The sequence below is a fragment of the Pteronotus mesoamericanus genome, unplaced genomic scaffold (assembly GCF_021234165.1).
Source record: "Pteronotus mesoamericanus isolate MK-2021 breed Mesoamerican mustached bat unplaced genomic scaffold, CSHL_Meso_final contig_1, whole genome shotgun sequence".
Classification (NCBI taxonomy): Eukaryota; Metazoa; Chordata; class Mammalia; order Chiroptera; family Mormoopidae; genus Pteronotus; species Pteronotus mesoamericanus.
Window position 1 is genome coordinate 2,383,619 of NW_026554998.1, and position 20,656 is coordinate 2,404,274.

The 20,656-nt window shown below is 54.5% G+C and overlaps 1 protein-coding gene across 2 annotated transcripts in view; it reads left to right on the top strand.

Annotated features, from left to right (window-relative positions):
* RNF216 (ring finger protein 216) overlaps positions 1 to 18,577 on the top strand; it is a 103,859-nt gene extending 85,282 nt beyond the window's left edge. For both annotated transcript variants that reach the window (XM_054571572.1, XM_054571498.1), the window contains 3 exons: positions 3,166 to 3,388; positions 17,478 to 17,547; positions 18,199 to 18,577. In XM_054571572.1, the coding sequence (XP_054427547.1) occupies positions 3,166 to 3,388; positions 17,478 to 17,547; positions 18,199 to 18,518 (613 nt within the window). In that variant the 3' untranslated portion in view covers positions 18,519 to 18,577. The remainder of the gene's footprint in view (positions 1 to 3,165; positions 3,389 to 17,477; positions 17,548 to 18,198) is intronic.
* Positions 18,578 to 20,656: the final 2,079 nt, after the last annotated feature.

The window sequence follows — 20,656 nt, forward strand, 5'->3', positions numbered from 1 at the left end:
CTGTGGGCTTCCGCTTCCTCTCCCCGCCACACAGTGTTTATTTACTCCGTGGATCAGAGAGCCACAGAATCCTGCCAGGTGCCAGGTGTCAAAAGTAAGGAACAGCAGGGTACACACAGGAAATTATAAGCAGTTTATTGTCGCTGAATCATAAACTACAGCATAATAAATGATACGAGATGCGTCAGGTGTTCCAACAAAAACTTGTCCAAGAATGATCACAGATCACAGCAGCATTACTTAAAATAGTCAAAAGGTAGAAACAACCCAAGTGTCCACCAACTGATGAATTATTTAAAAAGTGCCGTATAGCCGCATAGCCGTAGAACAAAACATCCCTCGGCTGTAAGAAGGGAACTCGGGCACGCTGTGCTGTGGGTGAGACACACACCCAGTGAGAGAAGCCACGAAAGGCCACATCTTAACTGGTTGCATTTAAATGAAATGTCCACAGGCACATGGATATGTGCCGTGTGCAGAATAGGCAGACCCATTGGAAACAGAAAGCAGCAGCCATTTGCAGGGAAGGGGGCCACGGAGTTACGGCTTAATAGTTACGGAGCTGCTTTTCAGACGATGAAAGTGCTCTGGAACTAAACAGTGGTGAAGGCTGCACAGCTCTGCCAGTATACTAAATGCTCCTGTATTGTGCACTTTAAAATGGGTAAAACAGTACATTTTACATGCATTTTATCAATCCAAAAAAAGTGCATAAACGAAAGCCGTTGGAGACTGAATTGTACATGCCACAAGTGAAAACAGCGCCCAGTGTGCTTAAACAATGGGGAGATACATCACTCTGGGTCCGTAGGGTCTCCCTTGGTTATGTAGAGGAGGGTAGTGAATCTTCCTGTTTGAGGTCAGCAGACACAGCTGCAGCTCAGCCTTCTCTTCCTGTTCCAAACAGGAACACATCCTGTGGGCCTCTTTCCTGCCTAACTTAGCATCTCGTTGCCAAATCACTCTCCTAAAGAGAAATCCTAAAGAATCAACGGATTTCTCCCCAATTCCAGTTGGCATTCTTATGTTACTTGATAGGCAGTCAGTACATCCCACAAGAGCAATCCTTTTTTGGGTACAAGGCCATTCTGGCCCTACCTAGGACTCTTCCTTTTGCAAAAGCAAAAGACTTGAATGGATATTCATGCAGTATCGGACAGCTGTGTGAACATTACAGCAATGCTGAGTTGCACGCGATCTTTGTACAGTCCTCATCCATTCAGGAGTGCCCTTCCTCCTTTACCACGCCCATTGTTATTTCACAGTGGCAGCTGACCGAGTGGTGAACGGAGCAAGCGACCGCGCCCTCTCCCCAGACCCTCAGGGAGGACTGCGCAGCCCTGGCTCTTCAGCACCTCTCTCCCACCGCGCAGCCTGTGAGCTGCCGGGGGTGAGTTAGCCGGCCCCAGGCCGCCGGGGTGCAGTGGCCGAGAGCTGCGCCTGGTCTCAGGGGTGCCCTGACACAGAAAGTCTGTGCCGTAGGAAATTAGAGCTGTGCCCTGGCCAGGTGGCTCGGTTGGTTAGAGTACTGCCAAGGCTGTGGGTTCAGTCCCCAGTCAAGGCACGTACACCAGCTAACCAGTGAGTGCATAAATAAGTGGAACAACAAATCAACGACTCTCTAGCTCGCTCGCTCTCCTCCCACTCTCAAATTCAAAAAAAAAATTTTTTTTAAAGAAAATTGCAGTTGTGTTTCGGTCACAGCTTTTCAAATTGGAAAGTTTCCTGAAAACCTTGTGAGTCTTAACATGGATCCTTGACAGGTGCCTTCACAGTTGCTGAATGACTGAAATCATGAACATGTGTTAACTGTTACTTAGCTGATAATAAGAAATTCACTTTATTTAAACTTTGCTTAACAGTGTTTCCTGTTCAGCCAAAACTTGAAACTCATTTGTTTTTCTGTAACTTGCACGGGGTTTAAATTCTTTTTAAGCCAGACTTCTGCCTGCCTTTATTTTGGGTCATTCAAAAATTAGACCTAAATGAATAGCAGCCAATTTCGTAATGCATTTCTCTATTTTTAAAGAATGGTCTGGCTTCTAAGGAGCATACTACCACAAGAGTCTTCTAAATATAAGTAATTAAAAACACTCGCCTGCCCCTGATTCACATGGCTCCTCTCACTGAGCAGAAAACCTTGCAGCCATGGGAAGGTGGCTGCGTTTCTCAGCCTTAGGAGAGCGTCTGCAGGTCAGAACTCATCCCCACACTGTTAATATCGGGACTGCTCAGAGCAGAGGGGTGAGTCCCAACCTCGGGGCTGTCCTCCCTCCGGTCCCCTGTGCTCGTCCCTAGTCTCAGCGGGCTCGCCTCTGCACACCGTCCCGCCCAGACCGCACCTCTCTGTGCAGCGGGGCATGCCGGCACAGCCTGCCCTCCACCTTCATGGAACTCGGTTTTAAGTAGCTGGACGCAGACGCATCAGCAGCGGTAGGCCACGGCACCGGTGTTACAAAGAACGTACCGTGGATGTAACTTAGTTCTCCGGTGCCGGCTCCTGACAGAGAGCCAAGACCTGCCATGCTGATCCTCGTCGTTCGCGCTTCCACATCAGTCACAGCGCTCTGGGAAACGGGTCCTCCCTGCAAGATCCCCATTGCGTCCTGTGTGTCCACCCCTCACTGCAAGGAGTCTGGGAATGGGGTTCCCCTGGCTAGGGGATTGTCCCCAGCTGTGTCTGTCCCGCCCTCATGCCAAGTACTGAAAAACTCAAGGTGCTAATATAACTAAGATGTAGGCTAACTGGCTCTCCATCATCCAAATTTGTACGCATGAAACACATTACTTTGGAAGACCCTGAGTTTATTCTCCCATTTTAAGCCTACAGAAACTCCTATAATAAATAGAATAGTCATTTTTTAAGTGTTACGTGCCAGGCACTGTGCCAAGGTGCTTTTTATTTTACCTGTAATCTTCAAAAGTTGGGTTTTCTCCATTTAAAAATAAGGGAACGGAGTCTCCAGTCGTTTGAGGAATTTACCCCGGGTTAACAACTGATAGATTGACCCCAGCCCTCAGCCTCCAGGACACAGGTTCCTTTCAGTCTTTGTCACCAGGAGGGCTAGGAGTCATGCGTGGGAAGAAAGAAATACTTAATGGCCATATTTTTCTTTCTTCTTCGTCTTCCCTGCTATCTCCAATCATGTGTTGTTGTTTTTTCAGCGAAGAAAAAATGACTGCTGCTCGCATTAGAAAATGCCACAAATGTGGGACCGGCCTCATCAAATCCGAAGGCTGCAACCGCATGTCCTGCCGCTGTGGGGCCCAGATGTGCTACCTCTGTCGCGTGTCCATCAGTGGGTACGACCACTTCTGCCAGCACCCTCGCTCTCCAGGAGCCCCCTGCCAGGAGTGTTCGCGGTGCTCTCTCTGGACTGACCCCACGGTAAGAGAGTGCGTGGCTGCCTGTTGCTTTGTAGGGGGAATATCAATCAGTAAGGGATACGGTGAGGTTTAGTGCATACAAAACACATTGTGACCAGTGAAAAGGTAGGAAATACATATGCCAGTAACCACAGGAAAAAAAATTCAGAGAGCGATCAAAAAGCTGCTCCTCAGAAAGCAGCATGCCCAGTGTATGAGCAAATTCTTCGAATCCTTTGGGGCTGTGGTCCCCAACCTTTTGGGAACCAGGGACCAATTTCATGGAGGACAGTGTATCCATGGAGTTGGCGGGGGCACTCAGGCAGTAATGTGAGCGGAGCATCGCTCACCCACCACTCACCTTCTGCTATGTGGCCCCATTCCTAGCAGGCCATGGACCATTATGGGGGTTGGGGACCCCCGCTTTAGGGAATAAAATTTTTTTATGCCATCTGAAATATTTCAGAGCATAGAAAAGTAAGGAAAGTTTTACACATATTTGCATAAAACCTGCATAGTTCTGATACCAAAATGTAACAGAGACACCCCCCAAAAAGGAAACTATAAATTTATCCTACTTATTACTTTAGGGTTAAAATTCTCTGAATAAAATACCAGCAAATAGAAACCACGACCAAGTGAGATTGTTCCAAAACTGCAAGGGTGGTTCAATGTTAAGACCACTTAATATAATTCAGCACGTGATAGCTTCAGATGGTAAAATGTCATTGGATAGCACTGACTCGTGTAGTGCAGTGAGTTGAGGATCGTCCTGCAAACCAAAAGGTCGCTGGTTTGATTCCTGATCAGGGCATATGCCTGGATGGTGGGCCAAGTTCCCGGCTGGGGGGCGTGTGAGAGGCAACTGATTGATGTTTTTCTCTGTCCTTTCCTCTCTCTAAAAAATAAATACATAACATCTTTTTTTAAAAAGATGCTGAATTAATATCAGATATCCATTCTTGATTTGAGCTTTTAAAGTAGCATTGTAAGGGTGCTTTACTTAATGTTATATTTTTAAAACTCATATTTCAAAACTGTCATTATTAGCATTTTTTTAAGATTTTACTTATTTTTAGAGGGGAGAGAAGGGAAGGAGAAAGAGGGGTAGAGAAACATCAGTGTGAGAGAGAGACATTGATCCATTGTCTCCTGCAGATGCCTTTACTGTTCAGGACAATGCCCAACTAACTGAGTCACGCCAGTCAGGGCATTGTTAACGAGAATTTCATTGTGAAATATAACCCTGGCTGGTGTGGCTCAGTAGACGGAGCACTGGCCTGCGAACCAAAGGGTCACCGGTTCAATTCCCAGTCAGGGAAAGGTTGCAGGCCAGGTCCCCAGTAAGGGGCACACAAGAGGCAACCACAATATTGATGTTTCTCTCCCTCTCTTTCTCCCTCCCTTCTCCTCTGTAAAAATAAATAAAATCCTAAATACCAACCTTTAAAAAAAAATAGTGAAATACATAGAAGCATTCCCAAATAGTCAAATGTAAGATTATCACCACCGTTTTGTTCTGGAATTGCTAGTCAATACAGTTAGCTAACAGAATAATATAAAAGGTACAGATATTGGAGAAAATAATTGCTGTGTTTATTGGGCGCCCACATGTGTCAGATGCTCTTAAAAGTACTTTGATGTGTAAAGAAGAAAAGCAGATCCACCATGTTAAACCTAAGAAAAGACAAAATAATCAGAAGGCTTTTAGAAGTTGTGGATGGCTAGACACAAAATAAATATACAGAATGCCATTCTTAGTAGCAATATAAATCATAAAATACACTGGAAATGAACTTTAAAAAAGAATATGAAGAAAGCTATAAAATTATATCGAAGAACATGAAGAGGCTTGAACATATGGAAAAATTCGCTTTGTTCTTATATAGTTTTATATTAAAAATATATCAGTTCTTCTTAAAAAATAGTTTTAAACTTGAAACTATCACAACCAACTGTAAGTTGATCTATAGGAATAGCAATGTTACGTATGAGGAGACTTATTCTACCAAAAAGCGGTTCAGCCTGACAGTGAGCATTCCGCTAACTGGGGGCAAGTGACAGGCTTTGGAGAAGGGTACCGAAGCCCACGGGGGACCCGAGACGGCCCAGCCTCCACCTGAGACAAGTGGAGTGGCCTGGATGGCAGAGCGGCATCTCGCCCCTCACAGGGGACTTGGTATTAGAGAGAGATCAGTTCTCTCAGGAGTGGCCTAAAAGTTTACTGCAATTCCCTTTTAAATTCAAAGGATTTTTTTTTCTTGAAAAATTACCTGTAGTTTTGAAAATGAAACTGATTTTTACTATGAAGCTACACTGATCAAAACCATATAGACTAATACAAAAATAGGCAGATAGATCAAAGGAACAGCAGAGACCAGAAACAGACCCACAAGAATTTAACGTGTGAAAAAAAACACCATTTCAATTCCCTAGAGAAATGACAGATTTGTACTTTCGTTCCTGAGTGTTCAGTGTTGCCAGGGCTAGTCTGGCAGGAAACCCCGGCCTCATGAAGCTCACGGTCTAAGACAAGCGTCCTTTGTGCGGTCAGTGCTGTGTAGGAGCGAGGAGAGCACCGTGATGGGAGCCGCCGGAGGAGGCCGACCGCGGAGCGACCCTAGGGCACCGTTTGGGGGGGGTGGGGGGGACAGCAGGCAGGCCAGAGGAGCGTCACGGACTCGGCCCAGTGGGGCCCCGAAGAGGCTGCACGGCTCGCAGGCAGCCCGCTGCGTGGGGTGACAGGTGGGCCCGGAGCCAGGCCACGGGCCTCTCATGCGTAGCGGGCGCCGCTGCAGGGCTGGTGGGCGCACCTGGGCCTCAGGAAGTGTTCCGGTTGTACTGGCTATCGTGTGGATGGAGGAACCAGCGAGAGTTGGTGCAACATATAGTTAAGTGTTGTTGATATGTAAAGAGTGACGTGACTCAATAAGAAATCAGTAAACGTCCCTATATTAATAAGGATCGTTTTGTCTCTGAATATCAGAAAGCCCAAAAATAGCAGTGGCTTCTACCCAATAGGGGCTTATTTCTCCCTCACGTGTAGTGACTACCAGCGTTGGGCAGCTCAGGGGCAGGGCGCTCGCAGTAGTATGGTGTGCAGCTACACACCGCGGTGCTGTGAACCTGTGTTTAAAACGGGGAGGGGGACGCATGGCAAGACTGGGGCATAAAACACAGCATGCAGCCAGGGTCGCAGAGCTCCGTTAGCCCAGGGGCAAGCAGAGCAAGCGGCTGGTGACTGTGAAGTCGGCCACGTCCGGGAGACAGCAGGGTGCAGTGGAGACTGTGGCAGCAGGAGAAGCTGTGGCCCCTACAGGTTGTTGCCGGACCAGACTGTGCTCAGTTCCTGTGGCTTCAGACTGTCCAGAGAGGCTGGAAATGTATTTTAATGTGAAACCTGCCTATTTTTACTGATCATTATTCCAACCATCTTTAAAACACAATGCAAGCCAATGCTTTATAAGCCAAAGAAAAAGTCTCTGAGCCGCCAGCCTTCACCCCGGTGCAGGGACCCCTCCAGCACGGCCTACAGGAAAGGGCATCAGGGTCACAGATGGTCCCTGCAAAGCGCAGCAGACCGTCCTGGTAGCCAGCCCGTAACCCTCAGAGCCACCAGTTTTGAAAAGCAGTGAGTCCTCTGGAAACCAGGTGTCTGCCTACCAGGGACAAGCTCCTCACTGGCTAGAAAATTGGGCTGAGGCCACAGGAATTGCTTTTAGTCCACAGCTCTGTGATGACGTGAGGCCCTTGCTAAGCCTCCCCCGTGCCTCTCTCTTTGCCCCCACATAGCCCAGGGAAAACTCTGAAAGAAAAGGGAGGCTTAGCGAAGAGGGAAATCATGCCGCAGTTGCTGGCCGCGGTGGGAGCGCTGCGCGAGGGAGTCCTCGCTGCCTTCTGCGGCCGCACTGCCAGGGGCAGCTGCTGCTGGCTCACTCTCTGGAACCCCGCCCACCGCCGCCCCGGCACAGGGCAGCTGGGCACCTCCAGGAACTTCGTGAGGAAATAAGCTGCTTTTCCTTCGGCTGCCGCTTCTGAGAAGTGTTCCTCCCACTGCCCCGTTTCGTCTCTAGAAACAAAGCAGAATGAGAGTGACCACGCAAGGGACGATGCCTCGTGTCCTTGTCCTGGCCTGTTCTCGGCTCTGTTCTCCCTCCTCCCTGCTCTTGGTCCCCCTCCTCCTGCCTCCTCCTCTTCTTCCCACGTGTGGAGCTGATTGTAAAGATCTCTCATGTTGTTACCTTGTTTGGGTGCCGAAGCATGAGACTGCCCCCTTGTTTTCTTCTGGAATTGTCTTCTACCCTGAGAAAGGGTCTGGCTTTGCTCAGAATAAAGCTGGAAAGGAAAATCAGGCAAATAGAAGTCCCTTCCATTTCCTCTGGTAGCCACAGCCAGAGATTTTGTTCCATGTGTCCTGTTCCCATCAAAACTGGGATCAGCCGCGTTTCCTTGATTCTCACCAGGCGGCCGATTGAATTCCAACCCAGCATCTGCTGGGGCTCCTGAGAACACAAAGCCATTCAGAAGTTCAGGGAAACAAAGCACGCCCTGTCGCCAGAGCCTGTTTTCCGCTTAATGAACCCGCAGGGCCAGGAAAAGCCTCTCGTTGGTCAGCGGGGGAGGCGTCCTTCGGTGCTTTGGAGAGAAGTGGAGACTTCGTCCTGGGGGACCAGAGGCAGCTTAGGGACCCAGACCAGTCCCGGGCGAGGGAGCTGCATGGGTGAACAGTGACTTTCTTTCTCTGTTAGTTATCAAAACTAAACCAAAACATTCAACTGAGAGTCTTGTAAAAACAAGATGTCGTTTTGGAAATAAAAAAACAGAAGCAAGCATAGTCACAGCAAACCGCAGATTTCTGGGTTAGGGGTCAGAAGGCAAAGCCAAATCTCGACACAAACGAACGAACGTTATTTCGCTGTGAGAGAAGGGCTGTCCTGGGGTGTGACTGGATCCAGATATGCTGGCTCTTCTCTCTTTCACTTGGGCCCGTGAGTGGCAGGGGCTGACACGTCTTGTCTTGCTGTTAGGGTCTGTGTTCAGAACAGCCACCTGGCAGTCCGGCCTCTAAGGGCGGGGCCAGGTGCCTTACATACAGAGTCCATGTGGCTCTTGGGGTTTGGCTGCCAGAGACTGCACAGTTGTCTTCTGCAACCTTGTTTTTTTTTAATAGAAGAGTTAGAAGCATGTTCATTTAAAATAAAACCCAAGGCTTCTCCACCCAGTTTGCAGTGTGGACCCATTACCTCCTGGCTGTCGATGAGGAGACCTAGGTATCTTTCCCAAGCCCGCAGGGCATGGCACTGGCCGGCCGGCCACATGTGTTGGCGTATTTTGTTCTGTGGCAGTGCTCCCAGGAGCATGTGTGTCATCCCGTTTCACAAATGAGGGCACTGGCTGAGGATGGCGATCAGTAAACGGGAGTGTGTTCCCATCTCAGGTCGTCTGTCCCCAGCGTCTTGACAAGCTTCTCGCCTGCCTCCTCCCCTCCATGATCCAAGCTGCCCCCGGGCCAGAGCGTGAGTGGGTCTCCCTGGTGGGGGGGCAAGTGGGGGGGCTCAGGGCAACTGGGAGGCCCTGGGCTCAGTGGTCGGGGAAAGGGAGAGGTGGTGCGGGAGTGAGGGAGGAAGGAGGGCATTTCAGGGAGGGTCGATGAGGAAAAGCTGGGGACTTGCCCGGAGGAAAGAGACCAGACTTCCAGTCGGTCGGGAACTGACTGGTGGCTTCCGCACTTCTGTCTTCAGTTTTTTTAATTTACCTTCTAGAAAAGAGAAGATAGAGCAAGGCCCGGGCTGCCCCTCCCCCAGCTTTCACACTTGGCCAGAGCATTTTATTTCTAGTCACTGTTTAAGTACCGTTGTTTCCTTTACAAAGCGGGGGCGGGACTGCTTTTCTGTTGCACAGCTGAGGAAAGTGACATTCAGGTCTCTCGGTGGAACCTGGATGCATGCGGGCCCCAGGTCTTGGACCCGGTGTCGGCTCCTTCTACCTGGAAGTCCCCACCCCTGGAGTGAGAGGTCCCGAATACAGGTGCTGTCCTACAGGTGCCCCCGGGGCCCTGCGCCCAGTGAACCAAGCGGCCTTCTCAGGAGCGGGGTCCTCCCAGGACTCTGTCCTGCCGAGCAGGTTGCAGATGGCAGCGAAGGGGGCCTGGCAGCTCCAAACTGATGGTGTCCCTGATTGAAGACTTGACTAAGGACACGCGTGGCTCAGTCCAGGACACATGGCCATGGGTGTGGGTTGTGTTCGGCAAATGCCAGCGGGTCCCAGACTGAGCACTTGACTCTGAAAGGAGTCAAAAGACGGCCACACTCCAGGCCGCCCCCGGTCCCCGTAGAGGAGCTCTGGATGGAGAGGCACGCGGGAGCGGCCCGGCCTTCGGGCCCTTGCTCCTCCCCAGCGCGCTGCCCAGGCCCCAGCTGCACGGCATGTTCCCCTCCGGGCTGTGCTTCGCCCCCTCCCCGCAATTTCCTGTGGCAGGGACAGCTGGAGCTGGGGGTTCAGGCCTGCTGTTGCTTGCGATCTGCAGCCGATCTGGGAACAATTTGAAACTAAATCCTCAGCTCTTTGGAAGCCTTTTATGAAATCACTGCAAGTTTATTAACAACAGCTGTGGCCACACATGACCTGGATCCCACCCCCAACCCCACCCCCAGTATTGCAGGAGGGGAGCAGCAGTTCACTTGCAGTTCCCAGTCACCTTTTTAAGGGGAGAAGAAGTTAGAAGAAGAAGAAAAGTCACCCATCCTTCCTCCTTGGTCACAGGAGGCTGAAGAGCAGGCAGCCGGCCAGCCCTGCTGACAGAAATGTTGAGGAAAACAGGCTCAGAAGGACCGTTGGAAGCCTCGGCAGGACTGCCCTGTGCCAAGTGCCGAACGTCAATCTCGGACCCCTCTGGCCTGTGCCGGCAGCCCTTGTCCATGCTCGGTTGCGGGAAACGTTCTGTCTCCCGTGAGCTACTTGCATTTTCTCCACCTTCTCGTTCTCCCCTCTACTGCTGTCCTGCTAGAGCTGCAGGCGGCCTTGTTGAGTGAGAAGTCAAGCAGTTGGGTTTTGTGGCTTTTTTTTTTTTTTTTTTTTTTTTTTTTTTTTAATTAGAACCTCTGGTGAGTTCTACCTCCCTTCCGGCCGGCGCCTGCATGCTGAGTCCGTGTCCCGGAGGCCAGGCCCTGCCATCCACCTCCTGCCCCCCGCCAGGCCGCGCGCCCCGCCCACCTCCCCAGGAAGCGTGGAGTGGGCTTGCCAGAGCCAGCCAGCTCTGCTGCATCCTGCTGAGCTCAGGAATTTGGGGAAGGAAGGAAGGAAGCCTTCCCTCTGTGAAGATGCAACCTGCTCCGTTCTTTATTCAAAGTGTCGCCTAGACCTTTGAGCGGCGATACTCCGTGCCCCGTTCTACTTCAGCCCTTGGTCCTGTGCACTGGCTCCCCGTGGGGGCTGCACACGCTCCCGTCACTGTCTTCCTGGCCACCTCAGAGTGGCACGGGTGGCTCCCTTCTACTGCACCTGGCGTCTTGTTACACTCAGTCTTTTGAGACCCACCCATCTTGGGACAGACATCTTGCTCACTCACCAGCGTCCGCCCCTCCCATCGCAGCCCAGCCTTGCTGTGTGTGCGGCCCACAGATCTGCCAGCGCGTGTTCCCTGAGATCAGGAAGGCAGAGAAGAGGGCCCATTGAGACCTACTGGATTCAGCTTCAAGCCCACACCGGAGGCCAGGGAGAGTTGCGCCAGGTGGGGGCAGGGTGACCCTTGGCAGCCTTTCACGAGGGCTGTCGGTATCCAGCTCAGTGAGTGCGACAGAGCAGTCTGCTCCTCCTGCAGGCCCCCAGTAGCAGGTGGGCAGGGTGTGAGGGGGCTCAGGTCTCAGCAGGTTGGCTTTCCCCCCAGCCCTGCAGAGGGCCGAGCAGTTGGAGGAGCCCTAGGAGTGCGCTCCCGGGGCGGCGGCCTCTGCCTACCCACCGGGTCCAGAGCTGACCAGGCACCCCAGGGGGCTGTGAGCCCAGAGGGAGACCTGGCCCTGTCCTGGTGCCAGTGTCACTCCTCGCCACTCAGTGTCTTTGGCACATAACCACATGCTCAGAGCTGGTTGCTCCTGGGTAGAGTGTGGCCCAGAGAGGTACTTGGAGAGCAGGCGTGTGTGAATGGGAGCAGCACACGTAGGGGAGGGGACGTGTATGCATAGCCCGCCTTCTAGACGGGAACCTCGGCCAAAGTGTGCCCGGGAGTTCTCTCTGGTGAGGTAATGCATGTGAGAATCAAACCCTGGGTTTCTCCTGGCGGAAGGAGAAGATTCCATGGGACACCGCGGTAGTGTGCGAGTAACTTGGCCCCACGAGGAAACACATAAGGCCAGGAAGTCTGGACGTGTTCGTTCCAACCTCAAGGTGGGCCCGGAACAGCACCGTCAGGGCTAAAGGGAGCCTCCGTGGCCATGCGCCAGCGAGCCCTGCGGCCTCGGGGATGGAGCCCGCCTGCCCCTGAGGCTTCTGCGCTCCCAGCCCCTGGCTCCCCCGGGTCATCTCAGGGGGCAGCATGTGCACTCCTGGGTGAGCCGACCTGAAGAAACGAAGGGTTTCCTAAAACTGCTCAGGGGCCTGGCCCCCTCTGCTGTGTTGGCTGTTTATCTCCTTGAGTGGAGGTGTTCTATTTTGCCCTGTTCTCTGTGTGGTGGAGAAAGGAAATTTCAGAGTTCCGCCCATCCCTGAGAGAAAGAACCCTCTTTTATTTCAAGAAGAGTAAGATGCACTCTTTCTAGAACAAAGCAGGACCTAAAAATAGTCACCTCTGACAGGAATGGGGGCAGGGTGGGGCGGGCTGAGCCAGCAGGTTCCTGGGCCGCTCTGCAAGCCACGGCCCTTTCAGAAGCCTGTCTCCCACCCTGCCTGCCCTGCCCTTGGCAGGCAGCTCAGGCTTTGGGGCCGGGCATCCTGGATTGAGCCCCACGGGGCCCCGCTCCCTGCTCCCCTGAACATGGGGGTCAGTGAGTAGCACCTAACTCATGGGGTTGTTGAGAAGGTGACTCCTGTGTGAGGCGCCTAGAGCGAGGGCCAGCCCGGAGCCCCGCAGGCCTGGGCTTCCTGGCACAGACTCAGCCCTGCAAGAGGGCCGTGGGAGGGCAGCTAATCCTGCGAGCCGCTGCCGGCCTCCTCCGCCAGCCTCTTCCCTCCCATTGTTCCCCATTTCCAGCCCGAGGTGTGTCCTAGATCTGCAGAATGGCGAGCCTTTTTCCCAGGTGCCCTCATTCGCTGTGAATGGTGGCAGTGGGGGTGCCTAGAACGTGCCCCGAGGGAGCTCTTCTCCAGGAGGGCTTCTGTAGCCCCATCCGTCCCTCAGCTCCAAACCCAGGAAGTGTTCTGATGCGGGGCAATGTGCACATTTTATCTCAAAATATCTATGTGCTTGCCATGGCTTTTTTTTTTTTTTTTTTTTTTTTTTTTTTTTTTAGAGGGAGGGGAAGGGAAAGGAGAGAGGAAGAGAAACATCAGTGCAAGAGGAACGTAAATTGGTTGCCTTTCACATGCTGCCAACCAGGGGGCCCAGCCCACAACCCAAGCACGTGCCCTGACCAGGAATCGAACCAGCGGTCCCATGGTTCACAGGCCCACACTCAGTCCAGTGAGCCACACCAGTCAGGGCTTCACCCTTTTTTTAAACATTAATTTTTCAAATTGTGCTAAAATATATATAAAAGGAAATTTGCCATTTTTTAAAGTGTACAATTCAGCTTGCCTTCACTCTTTACTTGAGGAATTTAAAATGCTTAAAAGAAACTACTTATGAAAGGAATCTTCCCTTTAGAGTCTAACATATTTGGCTAAAAATGTAACTAAAACTATATGTATTATGCAGTGTTTTAGATCTTAGTTTGTAAACACATTGAGTGTCCTGTAGCTCGAGCCAGTTGGAGAAAGTTGAAAACTGAAACTCCTGACACCTATTCTAGGTGTACCGGACAAGTTGCTCATTATTTATGGTAACAATCACTGCTCAAAATAGTTGAACGCTGACATTTTCTGGTGAAATACAGACTGAATTCAGACTCTAAGGAGACTGCCTACACAGAGGAAGGGCAGGGCTTAGGGACAAATGGTCTTGAGTCCCCTTGCCAGATCAGGAGCGATCAAGGCAAAGAAAGGAAGGAAGAGGCTCCAGGTGGCCCTCTTCAGAAGGAGGAGGATCGGGGCTCAGGAGGAACCTCTGCCCGGCGCGCCCGGCCACTCCGCCCTCCAGAAGCTGGCAGATCCGTATCGGGAAGCTGAGCGTGCACGCGCCTCGGCCAGGGGCTCGGACCCACCTGAGGGAACTGGAGCTTACGCTGCGCTTCTCCAGGGCCGGGCTTGTACCAGGCAGCACTTGTATATATTACAGGAAACTTAGCGTTAATCACAATAGGCAGGTGCCCTTCCCGCTCACCCTCTCAGCCATGCAACAGAGGACCTGGAATCTTCCACCCAAAGGGGAAGCCTCTCAGCCCTCATTCTTCATTTATCCTCACAGAACTGCGCGGGCTGCCCACTAAACTGTGATCACAGAGCCAAGCCAGAAGCTCCGGGGGGCCCGGTATGCCTTGCTCTCTGCTTTGCGTCCAGCCCCGGAGGGCCTTGATGCACGCTAGTCGCTCGGTGCTGGCTCTGTTTCTAATATACATCTATAAGGGTGGTTGGGTTGGTTGGTTTTAGAGAGCAGGAGAGGGAGAAAGAAGGAAACGTCGATGTGCAAGAGGAACATCGATCAGTTGCTTCCCAGACACCCCAACAGGGGACTTGACCCGCAACCCAGGCATGTGTCCTGGCCAGGAGTTGAATGTGTGACCTTTCGGTTCACAGGACAATGCCCGGCCCACTGAGCCACACTAGTCAGGGCTGGTTCTGACTCCTGAATGAAAGGATGCGTGTACACCCTTCAGGTTTTCCACTCAGATCAACCATGGAACAGGAACGCCTTCACGGACTTGTCGGTGGATTCTCTCCAGGAAAGCTATCTGAGTGGCGCGGAGAACAGCGTAAAAGCATTTGCCTCATCCCCCACCCACCGGCCACAGCGTTGACCCGCTTTCCTTCCCTAGGACCTCGGTTTTCTGTGCTGTCAGGAGGTTGGAATGGGTGATTTCCAGGTTACCGTCTGCTGGCGGGAGCCTCGAGCCTCCCTCTGGGAACTGCTGGGCCTGAGCGCACTCAGGTGATATGGGAGAAACAGGGACGAGGTGGTGGTGATGGTGAAGGCAATGTGCTAATAGTTACAATTTACAAGTAACCAGAGTCAGGAAACCTTGACTCAGAGTATGGTCACTTGTACCATAATAAAGCCACTGAGCCCTGGCCACTGGCTCAGTTGGAATGTCATCCCATATACGGAAAGGTCACAGTTCAGTTTTGGGTCAGGGCACACACCTGGGTTGCTGGTTTGGCACCTGGACAGGGCACGTGCGAGAGTCAGCCGATCAGTCTTCCTCTGTCCCATTGATGTTTTACTATGTCCTCAGGTGAGGATTAAAAAAAGGGCCACTGAGGGAGACGTTGGGCCCTCTCCCAACCTGCACCACTCTTCCTTCAGTAGATCTTAGCCAGAAGGCCGAGAAGTAACGTGGCACTTTTTCTTGTAACTTCTCCTGTGCTGAAACTCTGTCCTGCCATTTGTCACCCTGTCCCTGCCCTCCCTCAGTAACGCATGCCTGCCTTCTGCCAAGTCCTTTCCACACCTGAGCTGCTTCAGCCCTCGCAGCCGAGACGCGGGTGCTCGGGGACTCACCCCGGGTCGCTCGCTGAGAAACAGGGCTGCTGCACTCCCGCCCTTCATCCCGGTCGCTGTCCTTTCTGTTTCTGTCTCACCTTTTCGCTAGGCCTGCCACTGGCACCAGGCAGAAAAGGTCTGCCAGCTCCTAATCTAGATGGTTGATCAGCTCTGTCTTGACAGTCACGTGGAGGCCTCCATACTGCCCACCACGCTCTAAGTTACCGGAGCCTTCTGTGTTGGTTGGCTTAGTGAATGCCGTGGAGAGCAGGAAGCTCTTCGTGTGGAATGTGTGCTAAGAGGCCAGATGACCATGTCTTGAAATTGTTTTTTAAGCATTTTTATGCATTATCTGGGGGCTGGACATGACCCATTGGGATTCCTCCTGGACATAGGACTGTCTGATGTGCACAGGCACCTGGCAGCTTCTCAGGTGCATGATGAGATCTTAGCCTTTGTCACCTCTCTTCCTCTTGCCTTGCACACAACACCCGGCCAGGTGTGGCTGGAGGAGACTTGGCTGTGTGATGAGGGTCACCAGGTGTCAGAGTTGGGAAGAACCCTTGAGACCTTGGGGACCTTTGAGCCCAGGCTGTCCTTTGGTATCTGAGGCCTGGAGAATAGAAGTGAAGTTGCCGCCGCCGCCACCCTCACCATCCCCTGCCCCCCACCCTGCCTGCAGCCTAGGTTATGCACGTAACACAGCTCCTTCGCTTGGTGGCTGTCCACGCATTCCATCCGTTCCATTGTTGGTCAGAAGCTTGCCCAGTAGACTCAGAACAGCGCCCAGTACAGCAGGTACCTGCCACATGCTGATGGCATAAACTCGTGGCACCAGAGCCCCTGAGGGTTCACAACTGTACGGTGAAGTCACAGGTGGCTGTCTTGGCTGTGACGTTAATGACATGCTAAGTAAATAGGCACAGAATCCATTGCTCAGCTGCACAATGGGACTGCCACACTCTCCACTGGTCCAAGAATTTCCACGGGTCCTTTCCAGCCCCTCCGCTCCCCTCTGTGGCCCTCCGTTCCCATCTGAGAGGTTCCGTGGGGGTCATGAGCCAGAGCCTCAGGTCAGCAGGAATATCCAGGCTGAGCCCTGAAGCCATTTTCGCCCAGAGCACGCCTGGCCACGAGCAGGCTCTCACGCGTGGTTCCTGGAAGCGGGGCTTTCTAGCAGGCACTTCAATGCTGAAACCTGTGTGTGCCCTCCTGCCCCCACGGTGGGCACTGCTACCCTTCCCCATATTTTTGGCTTGACTGCTTTTACCTCCTGGAGAAGGCAGCTGGAAGACCCCGCCCAAGAACAGAGCAGGCCTGCCTGTCCCTCAGCTTGCATTGGTGCTGCGACGGTGTCCAGGGTTGGCCACACTGCCCTCCTCTGCTCCCCACCAGGCCCCGCCCCCGAGAGCGAGGCCACCTTCCCACAGGCTCCAGGTCGTCGCTGGCGCAGCAGTTGCCTTGCCGTCAGCCAGCAAGAGCCGTGCGCCTTGGGGTTTTCAAGACTCCAGATCATTGAAAAGCCTCTGCTAGGCCATCGAGCAGCGAGTAAACCTCGCGCGCAGCGCAAGTAGGCGCAGTAAGAGCGGTCTGTCCGGCCAGCAGCCCAGCGCTCTACCCACAGTGCCCGGGGCAGGTGGAGATGTGGGAATGACACAGACCTGGTGCCCTGCTTTCCTGGCGTGGCCCCAGAGCCCCTCCTTAGCTCCTGTCCCCAGACTGGGATAATCCACACTTGAGGGGCCAGTTAGGCCCACCAGGTGTTGAGTTTGGAAAGAGGAAGTAGCAAGGTCTCTTCTTAACACCTCCGCCTCCTGCCTGCATCCTAGCCTGGCCCCAGCCACCATCCTGCTGGCAGGGCACTGCTGCTTCTATGGCCACCACTGTCGAGGAGCTTAAGGCCGGCTTCGGGGCCCTGCGGCCTCGGCGGACATTTGTCCAGCTCGCTTTGGCGACTTGGCAAGACCTCTGGGCTCCACACAAACAGCTGCTGCGCGCCGAGTCTATAAGCTCAGGTTTTGTCGGGCCCTGCCTACTTCCCAAATCCTCGGGTTCTCGGCCTGCCCCTCGGAGCTGCCTGAGAGGTTCTCCCCCTGCTCACCCTACAACAGAGCGAGCAAAACAGGCTCTTGGCCCAGCGCCCAGAAGGCCACCTGCCTTCATCCCAGCCTTTCAGAGGGGCTCCCTCCTGGAACCCCTCCAGTGAGGAAGAAAGAGGGTTCTCAGGGACCTGGGAACGAGTGGCGTGCAGGCCGAAGACCCCGCTGGTCAGCAGCACGTTTTCGGCTTCTCCCCGTTGCTGGCCAGCGGCAAGCCGGCGTCCCCCGGAGCCCCGTGGGGCCTCCGCACTGTGTGCGGCTTGTTTATTGTCTTGTTCTTCTAGGAAGATGATGAGAAGCTAATCGAGGAAATCCAGAAGGAAGCCGAAGAGGAGCAGAAAAGAAAGAATGGAGGCAAGTGCTCCTCGCCACCCTGGAAGGGCCGCGCCCAGCACGTTCCCCGCTGCTGGCCCTTCCGGAGGCCCCAGCACTCGCCCCGCCAGGGACTGCCCAGAGAGCGCAGGCCCTCGAGGCTGTAGATCTGGGCCAGCCCTGTGTCCTGTTTCCTGTGGGAAAGGCAGTGAAGGCTTAGACACGGCTTTTTAGTGTCTCCTCAGTGGCAGGAAGGTCCTGAGGGGCAGGTCTCATCTTAGGAAGCAAGTGCAGCCAAACCAGACTAGAAAGACAGCAGGCCTGCCTGCGCCACAAAGGGAGGAGGTGGCGAGTGCGGGCGGCTGCCCAGGGCCTGGCTCTGGAGGGGGGTCACTCAGAAGCTCAGCCTGTTCTGAGCTGGGTCAGTCCTCCACCTTCCAAGGTCGCATGGGTGGGAGTATGATTTTGTCCTTAGTGACAGCTGCCGATGGGACATTTATACTTTAAGGGGCCTCATTGTGGCCTGGCCGGCTCTCCTGTGTGCTCACGTGCACAGGTTCCTGGCCTTGTCGCCTCCTGGCTCCCGGCACCCAGCTCCAGGGTGGGTGGGGCCCATGGCAGGGTGTGCGCCCGAGTGCAGGACCAGATCCGGGCACCATCGGCCTGTTCTAACTGACGCGCTCTCCCTCCCAGAGAACACCTTCAAACGCATCGGGCCCCCCTTGGAGAAGCCTCCAGAGAAAGTCCAGAGGATCGAAACCCTGCCAAGACCGGTCCCGCAGAACCTGCACCAGCCACAGATCCCTCCCTACGCCTTTGTACACCCGCCCTTCCCCCTGCCGCCGGTTCGGCCCGTGTTCAACAATTTCCCCCTCAACATGGGTCCCATCCCAGCGCCCTACGTGCCTCCTCTGCCCAACATCCGGGTCAACTACGAGTTTGCCCCCGTCCACCTGCCCCTAGAGCACAACCTGCCCATGCACTTTGGCCCCCAGCCGCGCCATCGCTTCTGACGCCTGAGCCGTGCCCTTATGCGGCGCTGTCCGATTCCTAATAAAGCTGAAGTAAGAAACGGTGCCGTTTGCAGAGAGCAGGGAGGCGGGAGTGCCGCCAGGGCCTGCGGGCCTCCCGGGGGCAGCACCTGCTGCTCCGAGCCAAGCCGCTGGTCCCGGGGAAGAGGGCAGGGGGAGGCTGCAGACCGTGTGCTCGTGTGCAGGACACCACCCTGGGGACAGTTTAGGGGCCTCTTCCCTCTTGGCCCACTCAGGTGAGACCGTCTCACGCTGCGGGGTCTGTCCTAGCTGACGTAAGGTGTTCCTTGCTTACTCGGGCTCCCGTTGCCCGTCGGCCCGCGGGGCTGTCCGTCAGTCCCCAGGAAGTCCGCTGGTCTCCCACGTCGGGCGGCCACCCGGGTGGGGCGGGCCTGCATCTTCAGCCAAACAAAAGGCCCTTTTGAGGCAGCTGTGATGGGTCTGGTGGCTCTCCCTGGCAGCCCTATCACTGAGGAGCCTTCTCACCAGCCTGGCCATGAACAGCTCCCCTGAGGTGCAGTCAGCGGGTGCCCCCCACCCCAGGAGCTGCCCCACCGGCTGCTCTGCAGGCCCAGCCGCTGCTGTTCTCGGGGTAGGTGAGTTGTTCTGGGCCTGCGTGGGCTGCCTGCCATGTTCTCGCCGCCTTCTGTCCAGCCCCAGCCTGCAGTTCGAGCCATGTCTGAAGCTTTGCCCTGCCGCCAGCTCCCTGCTGCGTGGAACATCACATCTGCACTGGGTCGCAGAGCAGAGGCTGCTGAGGCCGTGGGGTCCCCAGCAGCTCAGTGCACCCCCAGACCTCGGGGAGGACAGCGAGCTGGGCCCATCCCTGACGTGGCTTGCCCTCCTGCCGCCGGAGGTGCCCAGCACCCAGCCTGCTCGCTGCTCCTAGGCCTGCGCGTCGCTCTGGTCGCCCCTGGCTGTCAGCCTCTCAGATGTATTTCAAGAATTAAAACGTGGCAAACCTGCCAAGTTGCGCCTTCTGCCTTTCCCAAAGGGGCCCTTAGCGGGCAGCCAGCCATGTGGGTGTGGGGTGGGCCCATGGGTCAGGCCTGCTCTGAGTCTCTGCTGCCAGCCTCAGCGGCAGCAGCGAGCACCTCGGGAGCATGTCACCCATGTTTCCCCGAGGGAGGGTCTCAGAACCATCAGCTGCCAGCAGGCATCCCACCAGATAGGGCGGGTCTGCAGGCATGTCCTGCCCCACTCGTGACCGCTCACCCTGGCCTCCTAGGCCTGAGTGGCTCTTCCACAGCCGGGGGCGTGCGGCTCCACGGAGGGCCCCGGTCAGGTGGCGCGCCGTCACGACCACCTGGCAGGTCCTCAAGGACCTGGTACGCAACGGACCAGAGTGCCAGCTTCCCCCACAGCCAAACGGAGGACTTGTCCTCCGTGGAGAGGGCTGGCTTTTCTCTGGGCCACAGGGCTGCTCCGGAGGCGTTTCTGTCAGTGCCCAGTCCCGAACGTTCTGCTCTCCGGGTGTAGGACAGTCACTGCCATGAGCTCTGACCTTGCGTGACTCCCTGGGCACCTCAGTGTCCCAGCGGCAGGACCGGGACCGGGCTCCTCCAGAAGCAGCCGCACTGGCGATGGGGTTTGGGAGCGAGGCGGGGCCGTGGTCAGCTGACAAGCCGTCTCTGGGCTGCAGGCTGTGAGTGGTAGGACTCCCGCGGAGGTCGTCCTCTGGCGGGGGGCAGGCAGGGCTCCCGGGGCGCCTGGCGCCTGCCCCTCCGGGCCGAGCACATGCTCCCCGAGCAGGACACTGCACAGCGACAGCCCCATTCCACTTGCCTTAAAACTGGAGAGAGGAATCTAGTATTTGCACTTAGCCAACAGCTGTAAAACGTTTTTTTAATAGTGCATGACCTATCGCTTTGTATGATTTAAGGTTTTTCTTTCTGGTAGTAAAAATACATAATTCTGTTTTAACTACTGTGTGTAAAAAGCCTGTATCATTATGTACCTCGGACATTTTGTAAATAAATGTTTGTGAGCTCTGCTCCCTCTGGCTTCATTCCTCCGCCTGGGCGGGCTCTGCTACCCCCATGACATCTCGGGCTGCAGAGACAGGGAGGGGCCCCCGATTCCCGGGGTGATTGGATCTAAACACTCAATGGAGACAACAC